This window comes from Pagrus pagrus, assembly GCF_965226575.1.
Source record: "Pagrus pagrus genome assembly, chromosome: 6".
Classification (NCBI taxonomy): domain Eukaryota; kingdom Metazoa; phylum Chordata; class Actinopteri; order Spariformes; family Sparidae; genus Pagrus; species Pagrus pagrus.
The window spans coordinates 13,807,476-13,833,572 of NC_140190.1; the positions used below are offsets into that span (position 1 = coordinate 13,807,476).

The 26,097-nt window shown below is 40.8% G+C and overlaps 2 protein-coding genes across 2 annotated transcripts; one reads left to right on the forward strand and one right to left on the reverse strand.

Moving 5' to 3' along the window:
- Window positions 1-540: 540 nt before the first annotated feature.
- On the reverse strand, window positions 541-20,695 carry selp (selectin P). The gene is made up of 33 exons (XM_084354130.1): window positions 20,616-20,695; window positions 20,452-20,500; window positions 19,938-20,342; window positions 19,720-19,824; window positions 19,417-19,608; window positions 19,129-19,320; window positions 18,811-18,999; window positions 18,468-18,659; window positions 18,108-18,287; window positions 17,860-17,992; window positions 17,738-17,765; window positions 14,577-14,634; window positions 9,733-9,860; window positions 9,288-9,309; window positions 7,746-7,885; window positions 7,591-7,669; window positions 7,119-7,505; window positions 6,931-7,038; window positions 6,659-6,844; window positions 6,377-6,568; window positions 5,039-5,224; window positions 4,770-4,955; window positions 4,446-4,631; window positions 4,139-4,324; window positions 3,760-3,948; window positions 3,217-3,402; window positions 2,948-3,133; window positions 2,073-2,258; window positions 1,756-1,941; window positions 1,377-1,565; window positions 1,096-1,284; window positions 875-997; window positions 541-793 (listed from the first exon to the last, which is right to left on the reverse strand). Exons 1-33 carry the CDS (start codon window positions 20,616-20,618, stop codon window positions 729-731), a joined length of 5,211 nt encoding a protein of 1,736 aa, XP_084210256.1. The 5' UTR covers window positions 20,619-20,695; the 3' UTR covers window positions 541-728.
- Window positions 20,696-24,445: 3,750 nt separating this feature from the next.
- LOC311258349 (14 kDa phosphohistidine phosphatase) lies at window positions 24,446-25,401 on the forward strand. The gene is made up of 3 exons (XM_084354550.1): window positions 24,446-24,683; window positions 24,969-25,093; window positions 25,180-25,401. Exons 1-3 carry the CDS (start codon window positions 24,470-24,472, stop codon window positions 25,270-25,272), a joined length of 432 nt encoding a protein of 143 aa, XP_084210676.1. The 5' UTR covers window positions 24,446-24,469; the 3' UTR covers window positions 25,273-25,401.
- The last annotated feature ends 696 nt before the right edge of the window (window positions 25,402-26,097 follow it).

Here is a 26,097-nt window from a genome sequence, read left to right on the forward strand (position 1 = left end):
AGAAATGATCAGAAGTCATAAACATCTTTTCAACACCTTGTGAGACTCAAGCCATTAAATTCAATATACTGTAGTAACTGTGGGGGCTGTGGAATGCTGGTCAGTGTGGGATCACTGCCCAGTGTGACACATTGAGCTGAGACTGATAATTGATCACCTCCTCACCACTCGATGACAGGAGCTTTCTGGCCACTAAAATGTGCTAAACTGACACTTTGTGGCAGTTTGGCAATCTCAGATGTTTCGAGGCCACTTCCCCCAATTGACCCCACAGTGGAAGTTCCTACGGTGGAGGTCAAATGTGGGTAAACTGAGCTGTTAACGAGGGACCAGCAAGCCAGAGTCAGCCCGTACTGACCCAAATGACACTAGACATTGCTGAAATAATGCTAACACTGATCATGTGCTTTATGCGTGAGAAGACGTAAAATAAAATAAAATAAAATAAAATAAAATAAAATAAAATGAAATTAAATAAAATTAAATAAAATTAAATAAACAAAATAGGGCAGGTTTGAAAATTGTTGATAATTTATTGACACTTAAGCAAAATACAGTCAGGACATGAAGCAAGAGCTGCAGACAAACTTACGTGTACCCTGCATGAATTGTGTGAGATTTTCTGAGTGGAAACTGAAATCACAGTTAAAGTGGAGCTTTCATATAATAATAGCAAGCATTAGGTTGCAGTATTTGCAATGATTCGCTGCCAAAATGGAACAAAAAGATCAAAATTCAAATGCTGGATTCTCTCTGTCTCCCCATCCTGGCGCATCAGACATGAGTGGATTTCCTGCAAAGATCAGACATAAGGATCAAGGATATGCTGTGAGTACTATAACAACATGTGCAGTAACATCATAGCAGTGCTCACCTTTTTTCTTAAATCTTGTCATAATCAACAACAACAGTCCTATCAGGGCAAGTGGAACGACAACAGCGGCTGCTCCCACACCTGTATACATCAGCATGGCAGTCCCCACCGGCATACCTTCCACTGCAACAAGATCCTCAATCAGCATCCTAACTTTTTAATTAAAATTGTGAGCATGGTGATCAGCATGTCAGTCAGCATGCCGACAAAAATCAATTTACCCGTGCAGCTAGGCAAACTGTCATTCCAAGTCCCAGTAGAGGAGCAGGACAGCACCTCTGTGCCACTCAGGGAGTATCCCTCTCTACAGGTGAAAAGACACTGGGAGCCAAAGCTGAAGTTACCCAGAGGATGGGAGCAGTTCATGGACTGGGGTAAAGACAAGGCACGAATGGCCTTGCACTGTACGGCTGAGATTTGGAAAGGACAGAAGATCGGCTATTAGAAAACCAGAAGAACAAGATAAAAAGTTTAAGGTAAAGCTGGCAGTCTGAGCACTCACGCTGGCAGGTTGGTAGATCCTGAGTCCAGTGGCCTGAGTTGTTGCATGTCATTGATGATGCTCCTCTCAGCCAGAAACCATCACTACATTCAAAGTCACAGTGGGAGCTATAGCTGAAAGGGGAGTGTGGATGGCTGCAGTTCATCCTCCCATGCTTTGGAGCATTGGCCAGTAGGGGGCATGGTTGTGCTGTGGAGAAGCAAAAATATGATCATTGGCTTCAGAAAAAAACAAGATCCTCATTTATTGAAACAAAGTGGGACAAAGGGTTATTTTCTCAAGACATAACCATTGATAAAGACATGTCAAGTGTACAGTAATGTGCACCTGGCAGGGGGGAACATAAGCAAAGTGTAGCTCTCATATTATGATTTATTACCCAGACATCGGGGTATATCTGTGCTCCATGTGCCCAGAGAGGTGCACTCTGTGGCAGCTGTCCCATTCAGGACAAAACCCTCCTGACAGGTTGATGTGCACCGAGAACCAAAACTGAACACTCCGTGTGGAGCAGAGCAGTCCAAGGAGCCATGAGAGGGAGAATTCAGAGTGGGACATCTCTTAGCTGGAGGCGAACAGACAGAGGGAGGCACCAATGACTTAAGAGGTTCACATGGTAAAGAATTAAGACGTCTTAACCATTAAATCAAGAGCTCTTATGTGGATTATTATGATATACAAAGATGTATACTTTACCAAAGCAACGTGGGACGTCTGTGCTCCATGCCCCCAGAGAGGTGCACTCGGTGTTAGCCGTCCCATTCAGGACAAAACCGTCCTTGCAAGTTGACGTGCACTGAGAACCAAAACTGAACTCTTGATGAGGATCAGAACAGATTAAGGAGCCATGAGAGGGAGAGATCAGAGTGGGACATCTCTTAGCTGGAGGGGAACAAGGAAAAGGAGAAACCAATATATTAAAAGGAGACATATGATCATTTCAGGTTCATAATTTTAATTTGGGCTACTCCCAGAATAGGTTAACATGCTTTAAGGCTCAGAAAACACATCAGTTTTCTCATACTTTCCAGTGCTGCAGCACTGTATTGCCCCTTTGTCTGAAATGCTCTGGTTTAGCTCCTGTCTCTTTAAGGCCCCCCATGTCTCCTCTGATTGGCCAGATCACACACGCGGAACCCAGCAACATTTGCAACAACAGAGCAGCTGTGCTAAATCAATTCTTATATGCCAAACTAGCTGCTAGGCATTAAATTATGTAAATGTGTGACATAGTGACGTAGTGTGATGTCACAAAGTCACAGAATTAAAGGCAGGACTACTGACAAGGCGTTTCAGGAGCAGTGTTTTCTGTGGGAGAGAGGAGCTTGTGTTGGTGCCGACTTTGACCTTTTTAACTTTCAAGAACTTTTACATGCACAAGAACTGATTTAAAACACTGAGGGAATGGAAAAACAAGGAAAAAGCATAATAGTTCTCCTTTAGCTAGTTTACATGGTGACAATGTACAAGTCAAGCCACCTAAACTATTAAACTAAGAGGTCCTCTCATAACATTACACAGAGATTTATACTTTTTTCTTTTCTTTCTCTTTTTTTACTCTGTGGTCATACCTTGGCAACTGGGAAGAGCATGAGTCCAGTTGCCCTGTGAAGAACATTTCGTCATGATTGAGCCAATCAGATCAAAACCCTCTTCACATTGTACGGTGCATGTTGAGCCATAGCTGTACGCTCCCAGAGGGTCGTGGCATTGCAGTGAGGCATGAGGGGGAGCCTTTAGACTGTCGCACTGTACCACTGGAGAAGAAGAAACACATTTGTGTATTTTCAGGTAGCTTGTGTTGTTTTCAGGGAGACCTGATAGAAAATCTGTGACCCACCTGTGCATGTAGGCATATGTTTGCTCCATTGTTCCGAGGCCAGACATGTAAGCGTGTTGTCCCCAGTCAGGTTGTATCCTTCCTGGCAGGTGAAGTTACACCTTGAGCCAAAGGAAAAAGGCTCCAGAGCGTCTACACATGTCATGTTGCCCGTGTCGGGAAACAAAATGGGGGAGCACTTCTTCACTGTGGTGGAACATACAGTAGATAGCAATCAAAAAAAGTCCACTTTACAAAATATGCTAGCTTTTATCGACTGTGTATTATGACTCCACTTTCATAAACATAGCATGAGCATGAGATGGGGGTATGAATGAGAATGCTGACATAATTTATAGTCAAGGGAAACAGCGGTTGCCTTCACATTAAATGACAATGTTATTTTGCCACAGCAAGCACAATTGAGTGTGAAGTGACCTAAATCTGATCTGAATGGCCTTGCACTGTACAGCTGAGATTTGGAAAGGACAGAAGATCGGCTGTTAGAAAACCAGAAGAACAAGATAAAAAGTTTAAGGTACAGCTGGCAGTCTGAGCACTCACGCTGGCAGGTTGGTAGATCCTGACTCCAGTGGCCTGAGTTGTTGCATGTCATAGATGATGCTCCTCTCAGCCAGAAACCATCATTACATTCAAAGTCACAGTGGGAGCTATAGCTGAAAGGGGAGTGTGGATGGCTGCAGTTCATCCTCCCATGCTTTGGAGCATTGGCCAGTAGGGGGCATGGTTGTGCTGTGGACAAGCAAAAATATGATCATCAGCTTCAGAAAAAAACAAGATCCTCATTTACTGAAACAAAGTGGGACAAAGGGTTATTTTCTCAAGACATAACCATTGATAAAGACATGTCAAGTGTACAGTAATGTGCACCTGGCAGGAGGGAATATATGCAAAGTGTAGCTCTCATATTATGATTTATTACCCAGACATCGGGGTATATCTGTGCTCCATGTGCCCAGAGAGGTGCACTCTGTGGCAGCCGTCCCATTCAGGACAAAACCCTCCTGACAGGTTGATGTGCACAGAGAACCAAAACTGAACTCTTCATTGGGATCAGAGCAGATTAAGAACCCATGAGAAGGAGAGTTCAGAGTGGGACATCTCTTTGCTGGAAAGGGAACACAGAGAGGGACCAACTGAACATATTTTTACAACATCATGCGTTAAAATGATACCAGAATGAAATTGCAACATCATATTATGATAAGGATATCTTTTTTTTTTTTTACCCAAGCAACGCGCTATATCTGCACTCCACATGCCCAGGGTGTTGCACTCAGTGCTGGCAGTCCCATTCAGCAGAGTAAAGCCCTCGTCACAGGCTACTGTGCACTGAGAACCAAAACTGAAGGGAACATTTGGGTCATGACAGGATACGGAGCCGTGAGGAGGATTTATTGGAATACACCTCTTAGCTTGAAGAAACAGAAACCAGGGAGAGACCACTTACAAACACATTAGACATACAAAATAGTAAAACTATAAGTTAAATGAGTGATGAGAACAGACTATGCTTTACTTATACTTCAGCACTTAGTCATCTGTGGTCATACCTTGGCAACTGGGAAGAGCATGAGTCCAGTTGCCCTGTGAAGAACATTTCGTCATGATTGAGTCAATCAGATCAAAACCCTCTTCACATTGTACGGTGCATGTTGAGCCATAGCTGTACGCTCCCAGAGGGTCGTGGCATTGCAGTGAGGCATGAGGGGGAGCCTTTAGACTGTCGCACTGTACCACTGGAGAAGAAGAAACACATTTGTGTATTTTCAGGTAGCTTGTGTTGTTTTCAGGGAGACCTGATAGAAAATCTGTGACCCACCTGTGCATGTCGGCGTAGGTTTGCTCCATTGTTTCGAGGCCAGACATGTAAGCGTGTTGTCCCCAGTCAGGTTGTATCCTTCCTGGCAGGTGAAGTTACACCATGAGCCAAAGGAAAAAGGCTCCAGAGCGTCTACACATGTCATGTTGCCCGTGTCGGGAAACAAAATGGGGGAGCACTTCTTCACTGTGGTGGAACATACAGTAGATAGCAATCAAAAAAAGTCCACTTTACAAAATATGTTAGCTTTTATCGACTGTGTATTATGACTCCACTTTCATAAACATAACATGAGCATGAGATGGGGGTATGAATGAGAATGCTGACATGATTTATAGTCAAGGGAAACAGCGGTTGCCTTCACATTAAAAGACAATGTTATTTTGCCACAGCAAGCACAATTGAGTGTGAAGTGACCTAAATCTGATCTGTGATAATGTCTGGACAGGATGTCACTGCACACTGAAGCCAGCTAAATATTAGTAAAAGGTGCCCGTCAATGTAATAACAGGGGTCAAGTATCACGATAAAAGGCATATATGAGAAGTGAGAGTATTTCAGGGAGCTTGTTCAAATAAAAACACATTTTTGACAAGGTTAAGCTAATAATATAGTTTAAAGATACACTCCAGACATATTTTATGATGTATATACAACACTCTAACTAATAGATTTTCCACAAAAGTTATACCATCTTGTTAAACTCCAGATTAGATTGTTGTGCTAATATTCTTCATTTCACAAATTTAAAGGTGCAATATGTAAGAATTGGTAACCTGTCAAATTCATACTTAAAACCAATAGAGGGCAGCATATCACCAGAGTAACCGCTAACTGCTGCTAACTGTAGCTTCCCTTAGCTAGTTAGCTCTGTTAGCCATGCAGCTAGCAGCTTGTACTGGGAACTCGGGGTCCAGGGGACTGTTGGTTGGACTGGGATGTACAGGGCTCTCTGGGTAGCATGCTAACTTAAGTGTATATTATCTGCAAAACATAAGCTGGACTCAAGATGTCTCCTACATTACTGTAAAGTCCATTGTATTTGCGATGTCACAAATCATGGCCGTGCAAGAATCATGCATGTGTGACATGGTGATGAAGTGTGATGTCACAAAGTCAGGAAATTAAAGGTGGGACTACTGATGAGGCGTTTCTGACACTTTTTCGTGGGAGAAAGGGGCTCCCATTGGCATGGACTTTTTTACTTTTAAGACCTTTTACATACACAAAAACATATATAATACACTGAAGGTCTCCTTTAACTGTAGGAATCTGAGGAAAAACATAAACATATTTTAACTGGAGTGGGACTTTAAAGCATGATTCGGTCTACTTTACCTTTGCATTCTGGGACACTGGCTGTCCATTGGCCGGTGTGGTCACAACGTATCTGCTCATGTCCACTGGGCTCATAGCCTTCATCACACCGGACCTCGCAGGTTGAGTTATAGCTGTAAGGTGCAATAGGGTGGCTGCAGTTCATACTTCCTGCATCGATGTTGGTGTGGTTCAGAGCTGGACACTGTTCAGCTAAGATAGGCAATGAGAAATATTTTGAATTATAATTTTGACATGTGAAATAACAATTGTTGGAACATTATTGATATCCAGTTGGATTACCTTGACACAGAGGAAAAGGGTGGCTCCAATGTCCACTGGCTTGGCAAAGCAGTTGGGACACACCTACCAACTGAAAACCACGTTCACAATGATAAAGGCAGGAAGAGTTGAAACGATTGGGCCCGTAGGGATGGAAACAGTAGTGAGAACCTTGTTCTGGATCCAACAAAGGTTCGCATGTGATTGCTGAAGAGAAAGACAAACAAAACGAGGTTATTTATCCCCTCCGGACAGAGGTTATGGTTGGTTTAAATATAACAATGTTTGCTCACCCTCTTCACAGCGTGACCCCAGGAAACCAGGATGGCACTGGCAGGTATAGCTCCCTATGGTCTCCACACAGTCTGCGTGGGCACTGCAGGAATCCTGCGTACAAGAGGCTTCATACACAGAGAAGTCTCACATATTGTAAAACATCTACAGGAGTCAGTAAATGTCAAACAAAAAAAGAGGGTTTTACCACTGTAACAGACGGTTCCCTTCCTCTTGCGACAGTTCTCGTTGTTCCACTTGGCTGTGTCTACGTCCCTCTTAATGTAAATCTCGACACAGTCCTGACCCGCTATGTTATCTGGTTCGTCTGGTGCCCAGTTCTGAGCCTCTTCGGGCAGCTTCTCATGGGTTCCATCCCAGAACCACCCTCCATCCACCTTGCGAATGCCTATCCAGTAATATTTTGGGTGGAATGGAAGCAGATTGTTGATGAAGTCACTCTCCTCCTGGTTCTGGATGGCCACCATGCCTGTGAAGTGCTGCTGGCACCACTGGCTGGCCTCAAGCCATCTACGGTTCACACTGGTGCTGTAGTTGTAGGTCCATGCCTGCGCTCCTCCTCTGCTGCTCAGGTCTAAGATTAGGGATATGGACGATTAGACAAAATTGAACTGACGCAAGAAAAGAAAGGTGTTTGAAAGAGTTTTGTGCAGACCTACCCTGGGCAAATACAATTAATGCAGCTATCAGCACCCTGTGACGCAGCCTTCGTCTAGTATCAACTGATTCTTCAAACATCTGAAACAAAAAGAGAATTTTGTTCTCATAATTGCACATGAGTTTTGTATGAATGTACAACACTTGCAGGTCTTACCATTTGACTTGTCTTCAGTCGCTCATCCTTGTCGATGCATTCACTCCTCTTTGCTGACGATGGATGGCAAAACAGCACTAATTGTCCTCCAGGGAATGAGTCAATGGCCAATTTTGTAATATCTCTTTTGCCATAACTTCCTCTCAGGAAAGGCACAACTCAACCACCCATAACACCCTGTGAACACTCACACAGACACATATGCACACACACCCATGCAGCCGCTCACGAGCACTCATAAAAACTCCTTACTCACTGCAATTTATTTTATTTAATTAAATGTATCATTAACAAACATACCACAGAAAAGCAACTCTTCCCTAATGTTATCAAGTAAATGTTTTGAGTCTACATTATGCATAACCTGATAATGAACCATTACACATATACACACACTTAATATTCATGCATTATTCCCAAATTAAAGGTACAATATGCAAAAACTGGCCATTTGTCAAATTCATACTCCAAAAAAAAAGATAGCATATCACAGAGAGTAACTGCTAACTACTGTTAACTGTAGCTGCTGACTGTTACTTAGCTCATTTAGCAATGCAGCTAGCGATCTGGGCTGTGAGCTTAAAAACAATGGGTGAGTGTTGGTGTTGTTTACACAGTGAGCAAAGGAGCTTTGGACCGCCAGGAGGACAGAGTTTAGCTAGTTAGCATGCTAACTTCAGTAGATATATCTGCAACACAATATGTAGATCTCTTTGACAAAACATGAAAACTGTTATTTCATCACATTTTGGGGATTATTTTAGGGATTTTTTTTGAGTGTTTTCAACTAAAATCCTTACATATTGCACCTTTAATCCCTAACATGCAGTATATTAGACAAAAAGTGTATCTTAATGATTATTCTTACATATTGCACCTTTAATCCCTAACATGCAGTATATTAGACAAAAAGTGTAGCTAAGTGATTATTCTGGCATACAGTCTTTACAGCCGGTGACTCTTTAGGTTTATTTATTAAGAATATACTAAGATTGATAGATTGAATAGAATAAATGAGGTTCCAGCCATCCTTCATTCCTGCACCTCACTGGCTGTGACTTCTTCAGGCTCCCTATAAAAGACAAGCAGATTAACATTAAAGGGGCAATTAAAGAATTATTTACCAGACTGAAAGACAGTCATAGTGAGATATTTATGCATTTTAAAGGTGCACTGTGTCACTTTTTAATAACAATTATGGTTGTGTAATCCTATATTTTTGAACCCTAGGACTTCTAAGTGGACAGTGTGCTCTTTATGTTCTCATTCCACCATAACTCAAAATACAAGCCTGTTTTGTTTTAATGTTTACAAATAAAGTACATGTAAAACTCATGTTATATCATGCAAACTGCTATTCCTTGTATAAAGGGCTCTGTCTCTGACTGTTTATAGGCTCATAAAAAAATAGTATAGCGCACCTTTAAGTAACTGAAGCAACACCTTTTAAAGAGCATTATGTTTTGAGTAAATTAACTTTTCAAATCTCGAAAGTGCATAAATGGGTGAGGCTGCTCTGGACGAGAGCATTTCGACACTGACCTTCCTTGGGCGAGTTTCTTTCCTGTGAGAAATTAACAGAAAAAGGGCACTATTGAGGTCTGTTGAAATAACACTGTCTTGCATCACTTTTTCTATGAAGCGTAATTGAGAAACACTGACTTTTTCTGCGTTTCATCCAGCAGCAACAGATGCAGCAGAAGGCAGAGAGGGCTCCACACCCAGCTACAGCCAACAGAGCCTGTTTATAGCCTGAGAAAAAAACAGAACGCAGTCATTTCTTTCTTGAGTCATACAATATTTGACAGTGTGATTTTTTTTTTTTTTAAGCATGCACTACTTATAATGATAACTTAAATAAGTAAGTAAATAAGTAACGTCAGAGGTTTTGGTTTATTTATGCTTGTTTTTATTTATTTATCTTCGTACGCATACTTGTACACGCAGGTCTTGGGCCGCTCCAGTCCCCGGTGACCCCACAGGTTACAGCCGGCGAGCCTGTCATCAGGAAGCCTGGGTGGCACTTAAATCGACAGGTTGTGTTGAATGTGTGGTTTCCTCCAGGGCAGCTAAGGTATCCATTATCAGACTGAGGCAGAGGGGGGCATTCCACAGCTGGGGGCACAAACAGGTTAAAGTTCACAGGGATACAGTTACATAACATGTTACGTTAGCTTTCTATTGTGAAAATAATATATTTTTAGAGCATATGCTGATGCAAGTATTTTGATCAGTATTTTGAATAGGATCCTTAGCCTGGCCTCAGGAAACAGAGGAAACAGATGCGGGGCTCATGATGACCATGTTAAAATTCTGTCAAATTATAAGTATAATGTTCTCAAGAAGAGCAGTATCAGTGAACTACGCAGAGGATATAGTCTACAGTCTAACATAGGAAATCTGGCCTCACTGACAGTGGCAATAACAAACTTTTGCCCAGCATAGAGTCCTATTCACTCACCTTTAGCTCAATTTTTGGACTCCATCAACTGTCTTCAGCATGAAACGCTCCACCATGCTCGTGTTGCTAACTTTGTTTGTTTGCTATTTAGGGCTTGCCAGGTATAATACATGGCTTTTATTTATTTATTAGCTTTTTCACTGAAAACAGCTGCCTGCTGTGGCCAAAACAACAGAGCAGTGGGAGTGAAACATTTACTGTATTTAAAAAAGGATGACATAACAGCTCCTCAACGCCAAAACAAACATCTGACCACAACTGGATGGCTGCAGTATACCTAGGTCATTAACCCACCCCCTCCACGTTATGAATGGGAAATGGGCCAAATGAAAAACTGAAAGTACACGGGAAAGATGGTTTCTGTCATTTTAGGTCATTCTTATCAGGGTGATGTATGTTATTTGTTGCCATAAAAAGGATAAAACATTTATTTTTTTTTTCAAATGGGGATAAAACATTGTGAAATTTACAGCTGAGCCCTGATCGCAATTGTGTGGGCCTATTTCACAGCAGACGCCATTATCCTTCTACACCAGAGATCCTGACGTAGCCGCCATTTCATTGAGAGCTCATTTGAGCAAATATGACTTATATGTCCGTCCTACAGCTCACAACAGCCAATGAGTGATTGTGTAGTCAAATGACCCACTCTATTTTTTCTCCTTTTGCCTGAGTCACTTACATGCCAGCCTCTGGATGATTGATCCATCATGTAGCCAATGAGATTTCAAGGCCAGCAGTATATAGTTTATATCAGTTTTTTACTATTTTATATGAATGAAGTTAGTGTAAATAAGAAAATAAAAACTATAATGAGTTTTTGCCCCCAACACTCTCTCCGTTATTTAATTTGAACTCGGACCATGTAAGATTATATGATGTGGACTCATTATATTTTCCAGCAAATCCTCACAGGTCATCTGCAGACTACTAATTCAGTGTGTTCAAGCTCATAGATTAATGCCAGAAGCACCAACTTTTAATGCTTCCATGCCTGTTAAATGCCCTTTAAATGGTTCAACAACCGCTTTGTATTTTCTTTGGGCTAGACTGGAATAGGCTTTTTAGGATAATTTTAAATGAATTTCCAGGAATAAGAACAGGTTAAAGCTTTATATTGATAAGGGGAACTGCAGAGTTGGGTGATAACAGACAGTTTGCTCAACTCCTTCACTGAAAATGAATTGTCCAATCATAACCATAACCATAACGAGACATGGTTGCCAGCAAATGTTTCAAGAATAACTTACAATTCTGAGTGTCAAATCTGCCACTCTTATCATCGTAAGCTGTAAAATAAGAGCAAATGTACATATGGGCATATGAATATTTGTTGTAAAGATAGACTATGTGAACCTGTCCTTTAAATAACCATTAGCTAACGTCAGAGCACTTTCTCCTCACCTGTTTGGCACCTGTCTCCCTTGAAGCCAGTCTCACAGACACAGGTTATGTTTTCTGGAATCTCCTGGCATCTTCCTCTGTCACATGATGCGGCATTACATTGGGCTGTTAAGAAAAAAGTGCAATGCTAAAACAACCTCTACAGTAACACTTTTAAATCTGTAACAACTTTCAAAAAACATAAACCTCACATACCTTTATAACACACAGGGGATTTGTTACCGCTACATTTCTCATCATTCCACTTCCCTCGGTTATCCCCAGAGTTCACATAGATTTCGACACAAAACTCTGTGATGTGGTTGTTGTTGGGCTCGTCTTTTGCCCATGAGTCCTTACCAATCCACGTGCTGTTATTCCCAATCCAGGTCCAAGTTTCATTCTTGTGGTTTCTAGTGATTCCAATCCAATAATACGGAGTCTTTGTTCTGTTTGGCAGCTTTGAGACCACATAGTTGTTCTCCTCCTGGCTTTGGATGACCACCATGTCCGTGTGATGCTTCCGGCACCACTCTCGGGCCTGGGTCCAGTTCATAGTCGCATTTGTGTAATTATATGTCCAGCCCAAGGCAGTCTCAGCAAAGGAGCTGCCTAATATTTATTTTTGAAAAAGAAAAAAAAAGAAAAGGTTGCAGACATTTCTAGTGTTATGATCTATCGTTAGACATGAAACATTAGTGTTGTAGCCAATACTCACCAAGGACGAGGATTAATATCCACATTTTCAATTAGCGACGTACAAACACCTGTTGTCTGTCCAAAGAAAAAATGACCAGGAGCCAAATATTGATCAAAATCACAATGACGAATTTCTGTGTTCTCACATATAACAATATGTTTACTTAAATTGTTTGTAAAAAAGCTTGCTACCTATGTTAAATCCTTACTTTTCTAATCATATCAAACAGAGAACATTATACCACAGCAGTGCAGTAAGTGAATGTTAGTTTGGGGCTGGCTTTTATATTTCTCTTCAGCTATTCAGGCAACATTATCATATAATAACAGGACGTTTACCGTACAGAGTGAATGCAGGGGATGACAGACTCACTGTCTGGGAAAATCCCACCTGTTTCTCATAAATGTGGGCCGGGGCAGAATTTTCTGTCACAGACGAAAGAAAAAAAATCTATGAAAGGGAATACAAACATATGACAGTATAAAAATATGTCAACTTAAAGTGAAGCAGGTCATCGCTTTCCCGTAAAGGGCTAATTTTGCCAATTTTTCAGGTGACTGCTTTTCTATTTATTCCTTTTTGACCTTTAAAAAGATTCATACTGGATTTAAGCCTACTGTGCATAGCATGATGGAATGGAGCCTTTCACTTAGGAAGCAAATGTTAATAGCTTTTACTGACACTGCTTCTCTGCATCCTGATGAATTTGAACCGGTTATGTAGCAGCAATAAATTACAGACAGAGTACCCACGCTGTCGCCTTCACTCCGATGTAAGATATCAGACCTACTGTATCTCTGGCTCTACTGAAGTGCTGACATAGAAGCTTTGGCAAAACAAACAATGGTTATGATCTGTAAAACAGATTACTGCAGCATTATAACCTTTAATGGTTATCCCTGTCCTAGCCCTTGTAGTGGAGGTCACACAAACAAACGACGCCTGTGTACAGACCTCTCGTATACTGTATTTGGACAAAGGTTCTTCTTGGGTCTTTGAAAAAACACATGATGTCGTGCAGTGTCAGCATAAATGTGGCTGCTCAAAGTGTGTTTATATATCTGTCTGACTGCGCCCATATGGAAATGCAGTATTTGACATTTATGGCCCTATATCAAAAGTGAGGCTACCATCTTAACTATAAGGCAATATATGATTATTACACGCATCCTCTGATGTGTGGTGAAACATCTTCAAGAAACTGAAACAAGTCCAGTTGCCTACCATAAAGCACTTAGAATATACATGTTAACAATATATAAGTAATTCATATATTTAAAGATATAAGTTTTTAACATATACCACAGTCAAATTTGCACATGTACATATAGGCCTATTAAAAGAATATATATTGTAGCGTGTTTGGATGAGTGGAGTTTCCCAGCATGCTTAAACTACGTAAACTACGTTTAAATGTGCTCCACATCAACACAGATGTTCCCGGGTATGTAGTAATTAGTGTTCCTTTTTTCACCAATGTTTTTTAATAGATTAAGGTTACTTTTGTGGTAAAACATTTTTGCACCACAAGTTAAGTCATTCACATGGTTAGTTACTTCCGGCCTGTGTTTCTTTCAATTGAAGTGATGGTGTATCTGTGACTTTAATGGGGGTTTCTCATCTGCTCAATCACTTGCATAATGAAACTTAAACCTGGAAGTGTACAGTGGTCTTCTCAGGTATGTATCGGTAGATGATATACTGGCGATATATGTTAAGTTTGCATGTTTTACATTTATATGAATACATGTTGGATTGTGTAATGTGACATACATGTCAAAGTATGTTTTTTACATACACAGATGTACATATTTGTATGGACTTTGAATATGCCAATATATGAAATTGTTCCAGTCTAGTAGATTTTATATTTGGTTTGTACATATATGTACATATACTACATTTCTGTATGGGTGGACAGATTTTGTCAATGTGAAAGCTTTACAACTTTGCAAGTCAAAGATGTGCAGTTAAGATCAAAATGAAGGACAGGTTTAAAGATGGATGTGATCCGACCCATGAGTACTGTGTAGTCACGCAACAATGTAATAATGACTACTGAGTAGTCATGGATCTCAATGTTAACATGTTGTAGTTGTAGTAGGATCAGGTAAGGAGGCAAGGAGGAGGGGGAGAACGAGGGCGACACCTGAGTGAAAGCACAACACAAAAAGACAACCCGCCCACAACAATAAGGCTGTAACACCCTCTCCCATAAGATCAAACCCATATTTTTGTTCACGCAACCTACAATATCACTTAGGCCTCTACCACAGGTTATACTCACTTGGACACCAACAATGTACAAACACCTCACGCATCAGGCACTGATAGTGGTTGCGCATCTGGGCCAGGAACACAAGGGGGTTATGGTCAGTAACATTATGAATAATGTTGTTAAATTAAACTAATTGAACGTAATACTGAAATCAATGCAGTGAAATTATTCACAGTTCACACCAGGTCGGTTGTCCGGGGCCCTGGGTCATGAGAGGACCTAAAGGGCCCAAAAGGCCTGTCTTAACTTAAGGTAATATGCAGGAGGGGCCCTTGGAGATTTTATTTTTGTCCTGGCCAGTGGCAAAACTACGTGTAAAACTACACCGCAATTCAACAAAATAATTTTAGATATGTAAGCTTTAAGAGGGATGCATGCTCATCTAACCTGTTTGGCTCAAACTTGGTGGCTGTCTACTTCATTCACTTCAGGATCCAAGTACTGTAGCCAGAGACAGACTGAATAATAACAGAGCGCCCACTGCTGCCACTGGAGCTGGGTGAGCTGTGGAAACATTATCAAATGTGATTTAGTTGACCCTTTAAATTTAAATATGTATTTTAACATTGTATGGTATGAAATTTATTTTCATATTTGATCTTTTTTGTTTGTTTGTTTGTTTTACCTTGGCAGATGGGTTTCACGGATCCAGTTGCTGGACGAAGAATAAATAGAATAAATATACATATATACAGAGCAATAATGCCAAAGTTGAAAACTTTGTGTCTGACACTCAGAGTGAGGAATTAAACAGTTTGATGGCCACAGGCAGGAATGATTTCCTGTGGCGCTCTGTGGTGCATCTTGGTGGGATTAGTCTAGTGCTGAATGTACTGCTGTGGCTGACCACCATGTCATGGAGTGGATGGGAACCATTGTCCAAGCTGATATGTAACTTGGACAGCATCATCCTCTCTGACACCACCGTCAGAGAGTCCAGCTCCATTCCCATGTCACTGGCCTTGCTGATCAGTCTGTTCAGTCTTTTTGTGTCCGCTACCCTCAGCCTGCTGCCCCAGCACACAACAGCATAGAGTATAGCACTGGCCACCCCAGACTCATAAAACATCCTGAGCATAGTCCGGCAGATGTTGAATGACCTCAGTCGTCTCAGAAAATAGAGACGACTCTGTCCCTTCCTGTAGAGGGCATTCATTAGTGTTCTTAACCCAGTCCAGTTTATTATCAATTTGGACTCCCAGATACTTATAATCCTCCACAATGTCCACACTGACCCCCTGGATGTAAACAGGGGTCCTCCTCAGGTCTACAACCAGTTCCTTGGTCTTTGTCCTTCCTCCGCTCACACCATGTGACAAAGTTGTCCACAGTAGTCCTGTACTTACAGTATCCTCAGCACCTTCACTGATACATCCAACTATTGCTGAGTCATCCGAGAACTGGAGCTGACATGTCTCTGTGCAGTAGTTGAAGTCTGTGGTGTAGAGGGTTAAGAGGAAGGGAGAGAGGACAGTCCCCTGTGGGGCCCCGGTGTTGCTGACCACTCTATCTGACACACAGTGTTTACACAGTGCTTACACAGTGCTTCTCTGCATCCTTACTTACATGTTATGAATTGTATGTAGCAGCAATTAATAGCAGACAGTACCCACGCCGTCACCTTCGCTCTGATGTAAGATATCAGACCTATTTCTGGTTCCCCTGAAGTGCTGACAAAGAAGATTTAGTGAAACAAACAATGTTCATGATCTGTGAAACAGATTACCCCAGCATTATAACCCTTCCACCCTTGCATAACTCTCAGTGTTATTCAACGATTCATCCCCATCCCGACCATTGTAGAGGAGGTCACAGAAACAGACGAGAGGTCTGTACTGTTCGGGGACAAATGTTCTTCTTCGACCTCTGAAAAAACACACAGTGTCCTGCAGTGTCAGCATAAAAGTCCTTGCGCAAAGTGTGAGAACAGGTTGATGCCTTAATCTGAGTGACATGACTGGCAATATTCCTATTTTCTTAACCAATGGTAGGTACAGTTAGGTCCACTGCATATCACTACTTTATACTACATATCATCGCTTTAGCGGTTAACCAAAACATATTCAAGTTACAGTCACTATATAATGAATGTAGGCTTTAAGAGCTGACTCTGAGTTTTTATTTGTATTCACATCCAAATTGCAGGATGGGTTTAGGAATAAAATCTGGATAGGTGTGGGCTATTCGTTCATTTTTTAATGTGTCAGTTAAGTTGCTTTGAACCCACAACATGCAGTCAAGGGAGTTCTCAATGCAAGTAAGCCAAAAAGAAATAGAGCAAAAGAGAGAAGATGAGGAGCTGCCAGATCAACAGTTTGGTACGTTTCGAGCCAGCAGTGACAACAGTGGTAGACACATCGTTGTCCAAATACAGAGGGTTTACCACAAAGTGCAATAAGCTTCAAGCACAGAGAGGCTAGAATAGTACTTAAGTATTATAAAGTATAACTGAACATTTTATTACAAATTAGATTACTTTACATTTATGTTAATTTGTCCAATTACATTTGAGCCCTTTAAAATAGGGTACTGTACTACTGTACTAAAATAGGGTACATTTGCATCTTGATTGATGGATTTCAAATCCATTGTGATGTACAAAAACAAAAAATGATTAAACTTGTGTCACTCTCCAAATATTAACAGACCTAACTTTGTCATGATACAGGAAGATGTATAAAAACGACCAGAAGCAAATTACAGTTTTGACTTTTATTTTGAATATAAAAATACAGCACAGCTTTAAACATACAGATATATGAATAAACTTTTCGAATGCAACCTGATAAATAAATAGCACATAAATAATCACAGTCTTGCAATTACATGGCAATCGAACCATTACGTTATGCAACATTTACAGTAATGTGAATGGAACTACCTTTCCAGCATGCTCAGAAAACTTTTGAACAACATGTTCAATATAAAACTCCCCTGGGGAGGAAATACGTGTCTGAACAACATTACAGAACAAATTGTGAAATATAAAAAAAATGTTTTAAAAGTAAGTGTAAAAGCTAAAATTTTATACTAATGTATACTATTTATATTGTTCATCTTACTATGACTGCTGCACATACAGTAATGTTAAAGATACATACAATTGTTAATATTTGTCTCTGAAGTATATGACTGTTCTAAATGAGGCTGTCAATGCTGTTTTTGTAGACCGGTTGAGGCACATCTATGTCAGAATTGCTGTAAGAAAAGACAAAAGAAGAAGATGAGCAATTCAATTCAACAAAATTATTTTAAAAATGTATGATTTAAGAGAGATGAATGTATGTCTAACCTGCTCAGCTCAAACTTGGTGGCTTTGTTCTTCATTTTCTTCAGGATCCACGCAGCCAGAGACAGAGCAGATACTGTCAGAGTGCCCCCTGCTGCCACTCCAGAAGCAACAGCAGCAATCTTAGCTGGGGGAGCTGTGGAAACATTATCAAACGTGAATCATTTGATCATTTCAACTCAAATATGTATTTTAACTTTGTATTGTATTACATTTCTTCTAACATTTGATCTTATTTTTGTTTGTTTTACCTTGGCAGGTGGGTTTCTCTCCAGTCCAGTTGCCATGACGATCACAGGTGAGTACCTCATGTCCGTGTAATGAGTAATCTTGACTGCATGTGAAGAAGCACTGTGCGTCGTACGTCTGCAAACTGTCTGAGCAGTTGATGTGACCGTTTTCAGGAGCCTCGAGCAATGGGCATGGGACTGCTGAGGGAGTAAGCAGGAAGAATTTAGATGTCAACCATCACATTTTGACAAAGGATATCTAATTTCACACTATCACTGTCAAAATATTGCTTTCATACCAAAATCATAGATTTTCTCTCATCATAACGGAACTGATACTATAAAATCCTGCAAGGTAGAAACATATAAATGTGGGCATACCAACACATAACGGCTGTGAGGCATTCCACATTCCTGACGCTTCACATTGCAGAGTGTTGGACGGGGAACCACTGAGAACATAGCCTTCATCGCAGGTGAACACACAGGTGGACTGATAGCTGGAGGAGCCCAGAGGGTCAGAGCACGTCATGGATCCTCTTTCTGGACGAGAGAGCACCTGACACTGAACCACTGTGGACGACAAGACCAGAAAAATCACATTAATCTGATAGCTAATGATATCTAATTTCTTTTAAGAAACGTTTGTCACAATAGCACAAAACAAGAAAGCTTTTTTAATCATACAGAAGACGGCTGGAATATTCTTAGAGTGTGTTTTTACCTTCACAGCGAGGCATCATGGTCTCACTCCACTCTGCTGTTGACGTGCAGGTCACCGTGCTCGGTCCCAACAGGCGGTAGCCAGTTGCACAGCTGAAGCTGCAGTCGTTTCCGTAGCTGAACCTCACATCTGCGTTTTCTCCACAGCTGGCAAAGCCATTCTCCAGCTGGAGAGCAGGGCACTGGACAGCTGCAAAACAGAGAGAGGAACACAAGAGGTCAAGAGCAACCTCTTTAAAGAATCATAGATTTTCTCTCATCATAACAAAACTGATACTATAAAATCCTGCAAGGTAGAAACATATAAATGTGGGCATACCTTCACAAAACGGCTGTGGGGCATTCCACATTCCTGACGCTTCACATTGCAGAGTGTTGGACGGGGAACCACTGAGAACATAGCCTTCATCGCAGGTGAACACACAGGTGGACTGATAGCTGGAGGAGCCCAGAGGATCGGAGCACGTCATGGATCCTTTTTCGGGACGAGAGAGCACCTGACACTGAACCACTGTGGACGACAAGACCAGAAAAATCACATTAAAGCAAGCTCCCTCATTGTGATAATAAAATGTAGTTATCCTGATATTTTTACACTTCAACTCACATTCACATGTTGGAGGCTGCTCTGACCACTCAGCGAAGGCATTGCAGGTCAGGGGTCCTGACGTACTCAGCCGGTATCCTTCCTCACAGGAATACTGGCACGAGGAGTTGTATGAGAAGTTTCCATACTGATGAGTGCACTCCACGCTTCCTTTATATGGAATAGTGATCTCGTTTTTGTTGCACTCAACAACTGTCAACAAAGGAAACGAGACTGAGTTAGACATCAGGTCCTGGCTGGAAGTGACTGAGAGTAATGTCAACTTTAAACAAGCGCAATCAACACAATTACAGTATTTCTTACCCTGCTCACACCTCTCTCCGTAGAAGCCGTCAAAACAAGCACACCTGTGACTGTTGATGGTCTCCACGCAGTCTCCATAGCTGCACGAGTCGCTCTGACAGGCAGCTGAGGAAAAAAGAAGTACTTTCATATAGCTTGTATAAAATATTTTAAAAATTTCTCTGAGCTTTTCATTTACAAAATAACATTTTCCACACAGAAAAGCAAAATTTGCCTACCTGCGTAGCACAGAGCTGTCTTCCTCTTCCCGCACCTCTCATCATTCCACTTGCCGGGCTGCAAGTCCCTTTTAATGTACATCTCCACACAATCCTCGCTCTCCCCCGTGCTCGGACCACTCTTGCCATTGTTCGGTTCCCCCTTCGCCCAGTTGGTTGCTTCTGCTGTCAGAGCCTTGTTGGTCCCTACCCAGGTCCACACGTTATTGACCTTGCGGATCCCAATCCAGTAGTAACCTTTTATCTTGGGCAGCCAGCTGCTGAGATGCATAATTTCCTCCTGGTTCTGGATGGCCACCATATCTGTGTACTTCTCCCTGCACCAGGCACGAGCATCAGTCCAATTCATGGTTGTGTTGGAGTAGTAGTAGGACCAGCCTTCTACAGTAGTCCACATGCACAGCACTGAGGACGGAGGACAGAGACACATATTAGATGGAAGGGTAATAAAGATGAGTTTTAAAAAGTCTTTTTGAGAAAAAAAAAATGCTTTAGTTTGATAAGATTTACATACCTGAGCAAAGAAAGGTCAAGCTGATCCATGAGGCAGAGGTCTTAGACTCCTGTAAAAAAAAAAGTTAAAAAATATAAGTTAAGATACATTTTTTACCATAGATGCATCTCTCACAAGCAAACAATAAAGGGATTTGCTCTAAAGAAAACTGTTTTTACACTCACCATTTTAAGTGGTTTCTGTGATAGCCTACAGAAGACTCTTAATATTTCTTCAGTCTCAACACCTCGAAGGACAAGATGATTCTGAGCTGTATGTGCACATGCTGCTTTTATATGATTTGAGGGGTCGATCAGAGCCAGTTTTTTTTTAACTGGAATTTCCCACACCCCCTCCACGGCTACTCCATCCCACCGGAGTCCCTACGGAAACTTTCCCTCCCTCCATCTGGCTTTGTAGACAAAAATTCCGGCGTTTTAGAAGAAATGGTCTTTGATTGTGATTACTGGAAAATAGGTATAGATACTCAAGTACTAGTATTAAGTACAAGTTTGAGTATTTCAATTTTATACTAATTTATACTTCTCTTCCACCACATTTCAGAGGGAAATATTGTTTAAATCGGGGTTAAAACTTTTTTATACTATAGTCATTTGACTGCCATACTACTTACTTTTAAGTAAATATAAACAAAGTAAAACAGTATGAAATTGTGTTGTCCCAGTTTATTCAGTCATGAAAACAAAGTGAGTTTGTTTATGTAGTTTGTTTAGGCATAAAAAAAACAGTCAATCTCTTCTCATTAAAATGTTTTCCCTAAAACTTTAAAAAATGATTTACTTGAAAAAAGTTTACCACAGTAAAGTAAAGTATATCTGAATTGTTGTGCAAGCTAAACATTTTGAACCATTTAAAATATTAATCTACTTTATTTGATAATTTGAGACAATTGGTTTCCTTCATTTTTTTGGATTGGGATGAACCTTTTTTTCATCACTTTGTCAGATTTTACAGTGCAGCTGCAGCATAAAAAAATGCTGTTTACAACTAACCAATATTATTCAAATAATGAAATATGCCTTTTGATTCTTACACTTTGCTGCCAATTTTTCTGCACTTTGACTGAAATTTTAAATGCAGGACTTGCCTAAAAAATTGCTAATGTACTGATAATGTGCTAATGCGCCCCAAAACTTCACAAAGTAGCACGTAAATGATAACATTCATTGCGTGGCATAAGAAAGTGATACTTTCCTGGGAAAGGCACGAAAGCAACCCCCACATCATGATGCACGTATTCAAGTGAAAAGCAACTTAAAGGGAAATTGCGCTTTTGGAAGCTGTGACGAATCCTGTGAGCTGATAAGAGAGTGTCTGAGAGATTTAGAGTGCCAAGAATATGCCAAACTGTTTCCTTTTCTTTGGATTTGACCCTTAAAAAATATATAAACAATTCACCAAATGAAAGCAAATGGCTTATCTCTGGTGCACTAATGTGAAGTCATTTGGATAAGCTTCATGAGTGTGCATGACGAGTCACTTTGGTTGATGCATACAGTACTGTACAAAATGTGCCAACGAACAATCTATAACTGGAACATACTTTTTTACAATTCAATTAAAAGAATCGAAATGTCCTGTCAAAGGAAGTGGTCTTTAAAAGAAGAAAGAGGGGAAAGCAACAATGTAATGGCAGCTAACAAACACCTTACTGGTATTCTTTATGATCATCCAGGGACGGGAAGTGTGCGGTGCAGGAGAAGAGGCGCCTGCTGGCTGCCTCGTGTTTCTGGAAGTGACAGTTCATATCCTTCCTCTCTGACCACAGCCAGTGGATAGTAGCCACTGTTGCTTGACACCTCTTGACCTCCACCCCTTCCTCTAAATGAAATAATATGAACTCCCTAATTACAGAACAAGTCCCAAGGGAAAAAATCATTTAAACTTTGATTAAAAAAATAAATATGTTAAAAGTCATATGTTTTAATGTTTCCACAAGTACGACATTAATATTATTGTTATAGACTACTAAAGGCTATGTGTACGAAATAATAAAACACCTACTGCATTTTGATCACACTTTGTCATAACTACAGACAATATTTCTGGACAAAATGTTTAGTGACCATTACTTACAGAATATCTAAAGATGTGTCCGGTCACTGTCTTGTTGGGTATGATAAAGCACTAAGCTCCTTCCTGGGGAGAGGTTTTGCATCTGTCTCACAAACATCTGATTGTTTTTGGCTCCGAATTAAAGGCTTCAGGGTGGATTAATGATTAAAGAGAGAATGGAGCCACCACAGGTTCAAGCACCTATGGCAAAAACATCCATCCTGCTGTCAGCTGAAGAGCTCTTGAACCAAAAACTACATCCCCAGTTGACTTTGACCTCTGACCATCCTGACAGATGCCAGTGGAAAACCGTCTCCATCTGCAGGAAATTACACATCAAGTAGAAAGATAAAACAAAAAGTCTCCTGGGTGAAAAACAGACCTATATTGGACATTTTGTTGATCTTTCCCTTTGTTAAAAAACAAGGTGGATAAGCATAAACCGCCAATCTAAAGGGAGCTGTAGCGGGGTGTCGTGTAGTTTATCCACCTTTATCAAATGAAAAAAATGAATGTTTTTATGAACTCAACATGACAACATGACCAGCGGACACTAACCGCAGTAATCACGCTAACTATGTGATTGGAAAACAAAGCTTCAAAGAACAGCAGTTATATGTTCTTATCAAATATGTATTCTTATTCTTTTCATGACCAAATCATGACTAATTATTTGACCCATGACCCTAAAAATGCAGAAACCGCACTCTGTGTTTGTGTCTTTGTATTACCTGAAAATATATACATGTATAGGTAGTGCAACGGCAAAGAGCAGAAACTACAATTTTCTTCTTATCTTCTTCCTGAGAAAATCAAAATGTCTAAATCTATCTAATCTTAGAGTTATTAAGACTATGTTACTATATTTTGTGGGGTTTGAAGTATTAAGATGGCTTGGTATATTTAGCGTTATTTTAAAATGTATGTAAACCTATTCTTATATGCTCTCATACAATATAATCTTGTCACAGAGTGTACAACACTTACTGTGGTCTGCCTTGGTTTTTGGTTGGATTTTGTAGTTTCTGCAATTGCTACATTGCGTTTTCTTTAAAGGGGCACTGCATTTTTCGAGAAGAAAAAGTTACTGTGCTTTGGCTTTGTGGGGCAGTATAGTTTACTCTCTTTTTAATTTAAAGTACAGGACAAAAAAAAATGCACCTCTTTAAGTCTTAGAAACAGGTTGACCATTTGACTCATAAATTCCCTCTGCTTAAACAGCCTATGTTAAAACTTTTAAATGAAGTGTTGATGAAGGTTCTCAGTCATCCAGGTCATGGTAATTCTAGTGCTGTATAGGCAACTGGACGTGTTTCAGTTTCTTTAAGATGTTGCACCTCTCATCCAAGAGGCTTCTTCAGTTCTAACTAACTGGAGGGGAGTTGCAGGCTTTTAAATCCTGTTAGGGAGTGTCCTTTCAGAGTCCGTAAGGACACGTGTGAGCTCTGAGTTTCAGAGTCATTAGGGCCACTTGTGGGTCGCTGAACCAACTGGCCTTCATGCGGGTTGCTTGGGCTAGTTGAGCCCAGGTGTGAATAGTTGTTAAGCTGTCTTGATATAACACAGCGTTCAAAAGCCTGCAACTCCCCTCACTTCAAGACACTGAAACACGTCCAGTTGCCTACGATACAGCACTTAGAATTTTAAATGAAGTATTTTCTAGGGAGCCACTGAAAAAAACTAATGAATGGGCTAATTAGCCTACCAAAAAAAAAAAATAAATAAATAAAATTGCTGGAATGAGGTTGTTAAAGGGCCGCACCTGCTGAATACATGATTTTTGGGTTTTGAGAGCTGTAACATTCAAACAGTTCCCTCTTGCTGCCATATGGGGTCGCTAGCGTGCGAGCTCGTCAGGTGCAGCTGCATACAGCACAGCGATGCCCAGGGGATAGATGCTCTGTCTCTTTAAGACAGGAAGCGGACGTGCCAACCCAAATAAAGGCATGTGCGAGAACGCACCATGTTGTCTGTCGCCAGCAGACCTGTGAACAGCCTCCGTGTCTCCGGTGTCCTCAGGAGAGCTGCAGTCACAATGGCAGACGCTCTAGCAAAAATCCCCGATGTGGAGATTGATCCAGAGGGAACCTTTAAGTACATACTGGTCAGAGTGAAAGTGAAAGATGGCGATGCGAATAAAGACATAGTCCGAGGCACAAAAAGTGCAGAGTATCACAGTAAGTTGATGGCTGTAGTTTGCTGCAGAGGAGCGTCAAGTGCGTCAGTTCAGTTCGTGATAACGTGCAAACTAACAAGACGCAGATGACCTGTATTGTTGCAGCAGTCAGGGCCGAGTTGACCCACTTACAGTCTGTTGCTGCACCCTGCAAACATGCGCCTAGATACTAAACAGACAAAGCAGATACAATGCTGCCAACCTTCATATTGCAAGTTGTTGCTTTTTTTGACTGCTAGATTGAAGGCTGTGTTTTGATTGATGGAATGATTTGGATTATTTGCAGATCATATATTTGAGAAGGTCAATCCAGCCATGGAGGCCTTGGGGATGGAGTGTAAATGTCTCGGAGGAGGGAAGATAGAGCACAACAGCCAAGAGAAAAAGCTAAGGGTGTTTGGAGAATCAACTGTAAGTTCACCTGATTTGGAAAGATGTTGAATCAAATACCAAATAGCTACTCTGTAGTGTTTTATTCTCTCTCATTCATTTTTCAGGGCTACGGGAAAGCAGACCATTCTGCGTCTGTAGAGAAGTTGAAGGGTGCCTTCAGCGGCTACCAGATCACCTGGTCTGACGACAAAAAATAAGAGTGTACACCTGCATCTCATTTCAAGTGTCTGCATTTATTCAACATTTGCGAAATGATAACCAGAAAATAACGCTTTGACTTTTCTGTACAACCATCACCTAATTCAAATACACCATGCTGCATTCGACTGTGTGCATCTGATTTTGTGACAGCACAAAAACTGACTCCTAAAAGATATCTATACAAAGCTCTGCATGTGCTGCGATGTTTTATTTATAGATTGATTGTTTATTAATTTTGACCTTTATTTGGTGTTTAATTGACTTCAGAATCAGAATGTCAGGCCGGGTGCCAAGCGTAAAGTCCATACAGGAAGGGGAGAGCAAGCTGGAATCACGAATATATCCTGTTAGTCTGAGTGAAAGCTTCACACACAGATAAGAGGGGCTTTCACTCGTCATCATGCTTATACACTTTCATTTCTGTTTTGTGGTCGGTAATGATAAACTTCAAACTAAGTTCCTCCCTGCTTTACAAAACAATAATACAATAATAAATAAAAGCATGAAAAGGAGTTAGGGTGGGATAGAATAGCCTGAGCACGGGCACATTCATTTTCTCTCCGTTCCTCCTCCTCATTTCAGCCTTTCCTTTGATACAGACGTTTTTCTTTTGTTTCATGCATTACTCAGAACAACTTGTGAAACAGCGGCGATAAGCAGGTGAATAGATTTAAGGGTTTTTCCTCTGTGGTCTGAACAAACCAAGGAAAAACACACTGATACTGTGTTTCCAAACAATAATAAGGTTTTTAGCACATTGTGTATCCCCCTTTTCCCTCTCCTGTTGTTGTCTGTGTGGTTTAAAAGCAACATGACATGAC

Bases quoted from the DNA above. Each gene is read 5' to 3' on its own strand.
- selp (XM_084354130.1), bottom strand. The intron at 19,825-19,937 runs GTAGGCAAATTT...TTTTTTCCTCAG, and splicing joins GACAGCTCTGTGCTACGCAG to CTGCCTGTCAGAGCGACTCG. The intron at 17,993-18,107 runs GTAAAACAAACA...ATGTTTCCACAG, and splicing joins AGAGAAACCCACCTGCCAAG to CTCCCCCAGCTAAGATTGCT.
- LOC311258349 (XM_084354550.1), top strand. From the start codon at position 24,470: ATGTTGTCTGTCGCCAGCAGACCTGTGAACAGCCTCCGTGTCTCCGGT. The intron at 24,684-24,968 runs GTAAGTTGATGG...GATTATTTGCAG, and splicing joins AAAAAGTGCAGAGTATCACA to ATCATATATTTGAGAAGGTC. The intron at 25,094-25,179 runs GTAAGTTCACCT...TTCATTTTTCAG, and splicing joins GGGTGTTTGGAGAATCAACT to GGCTACGGGAAAGCAGACCA.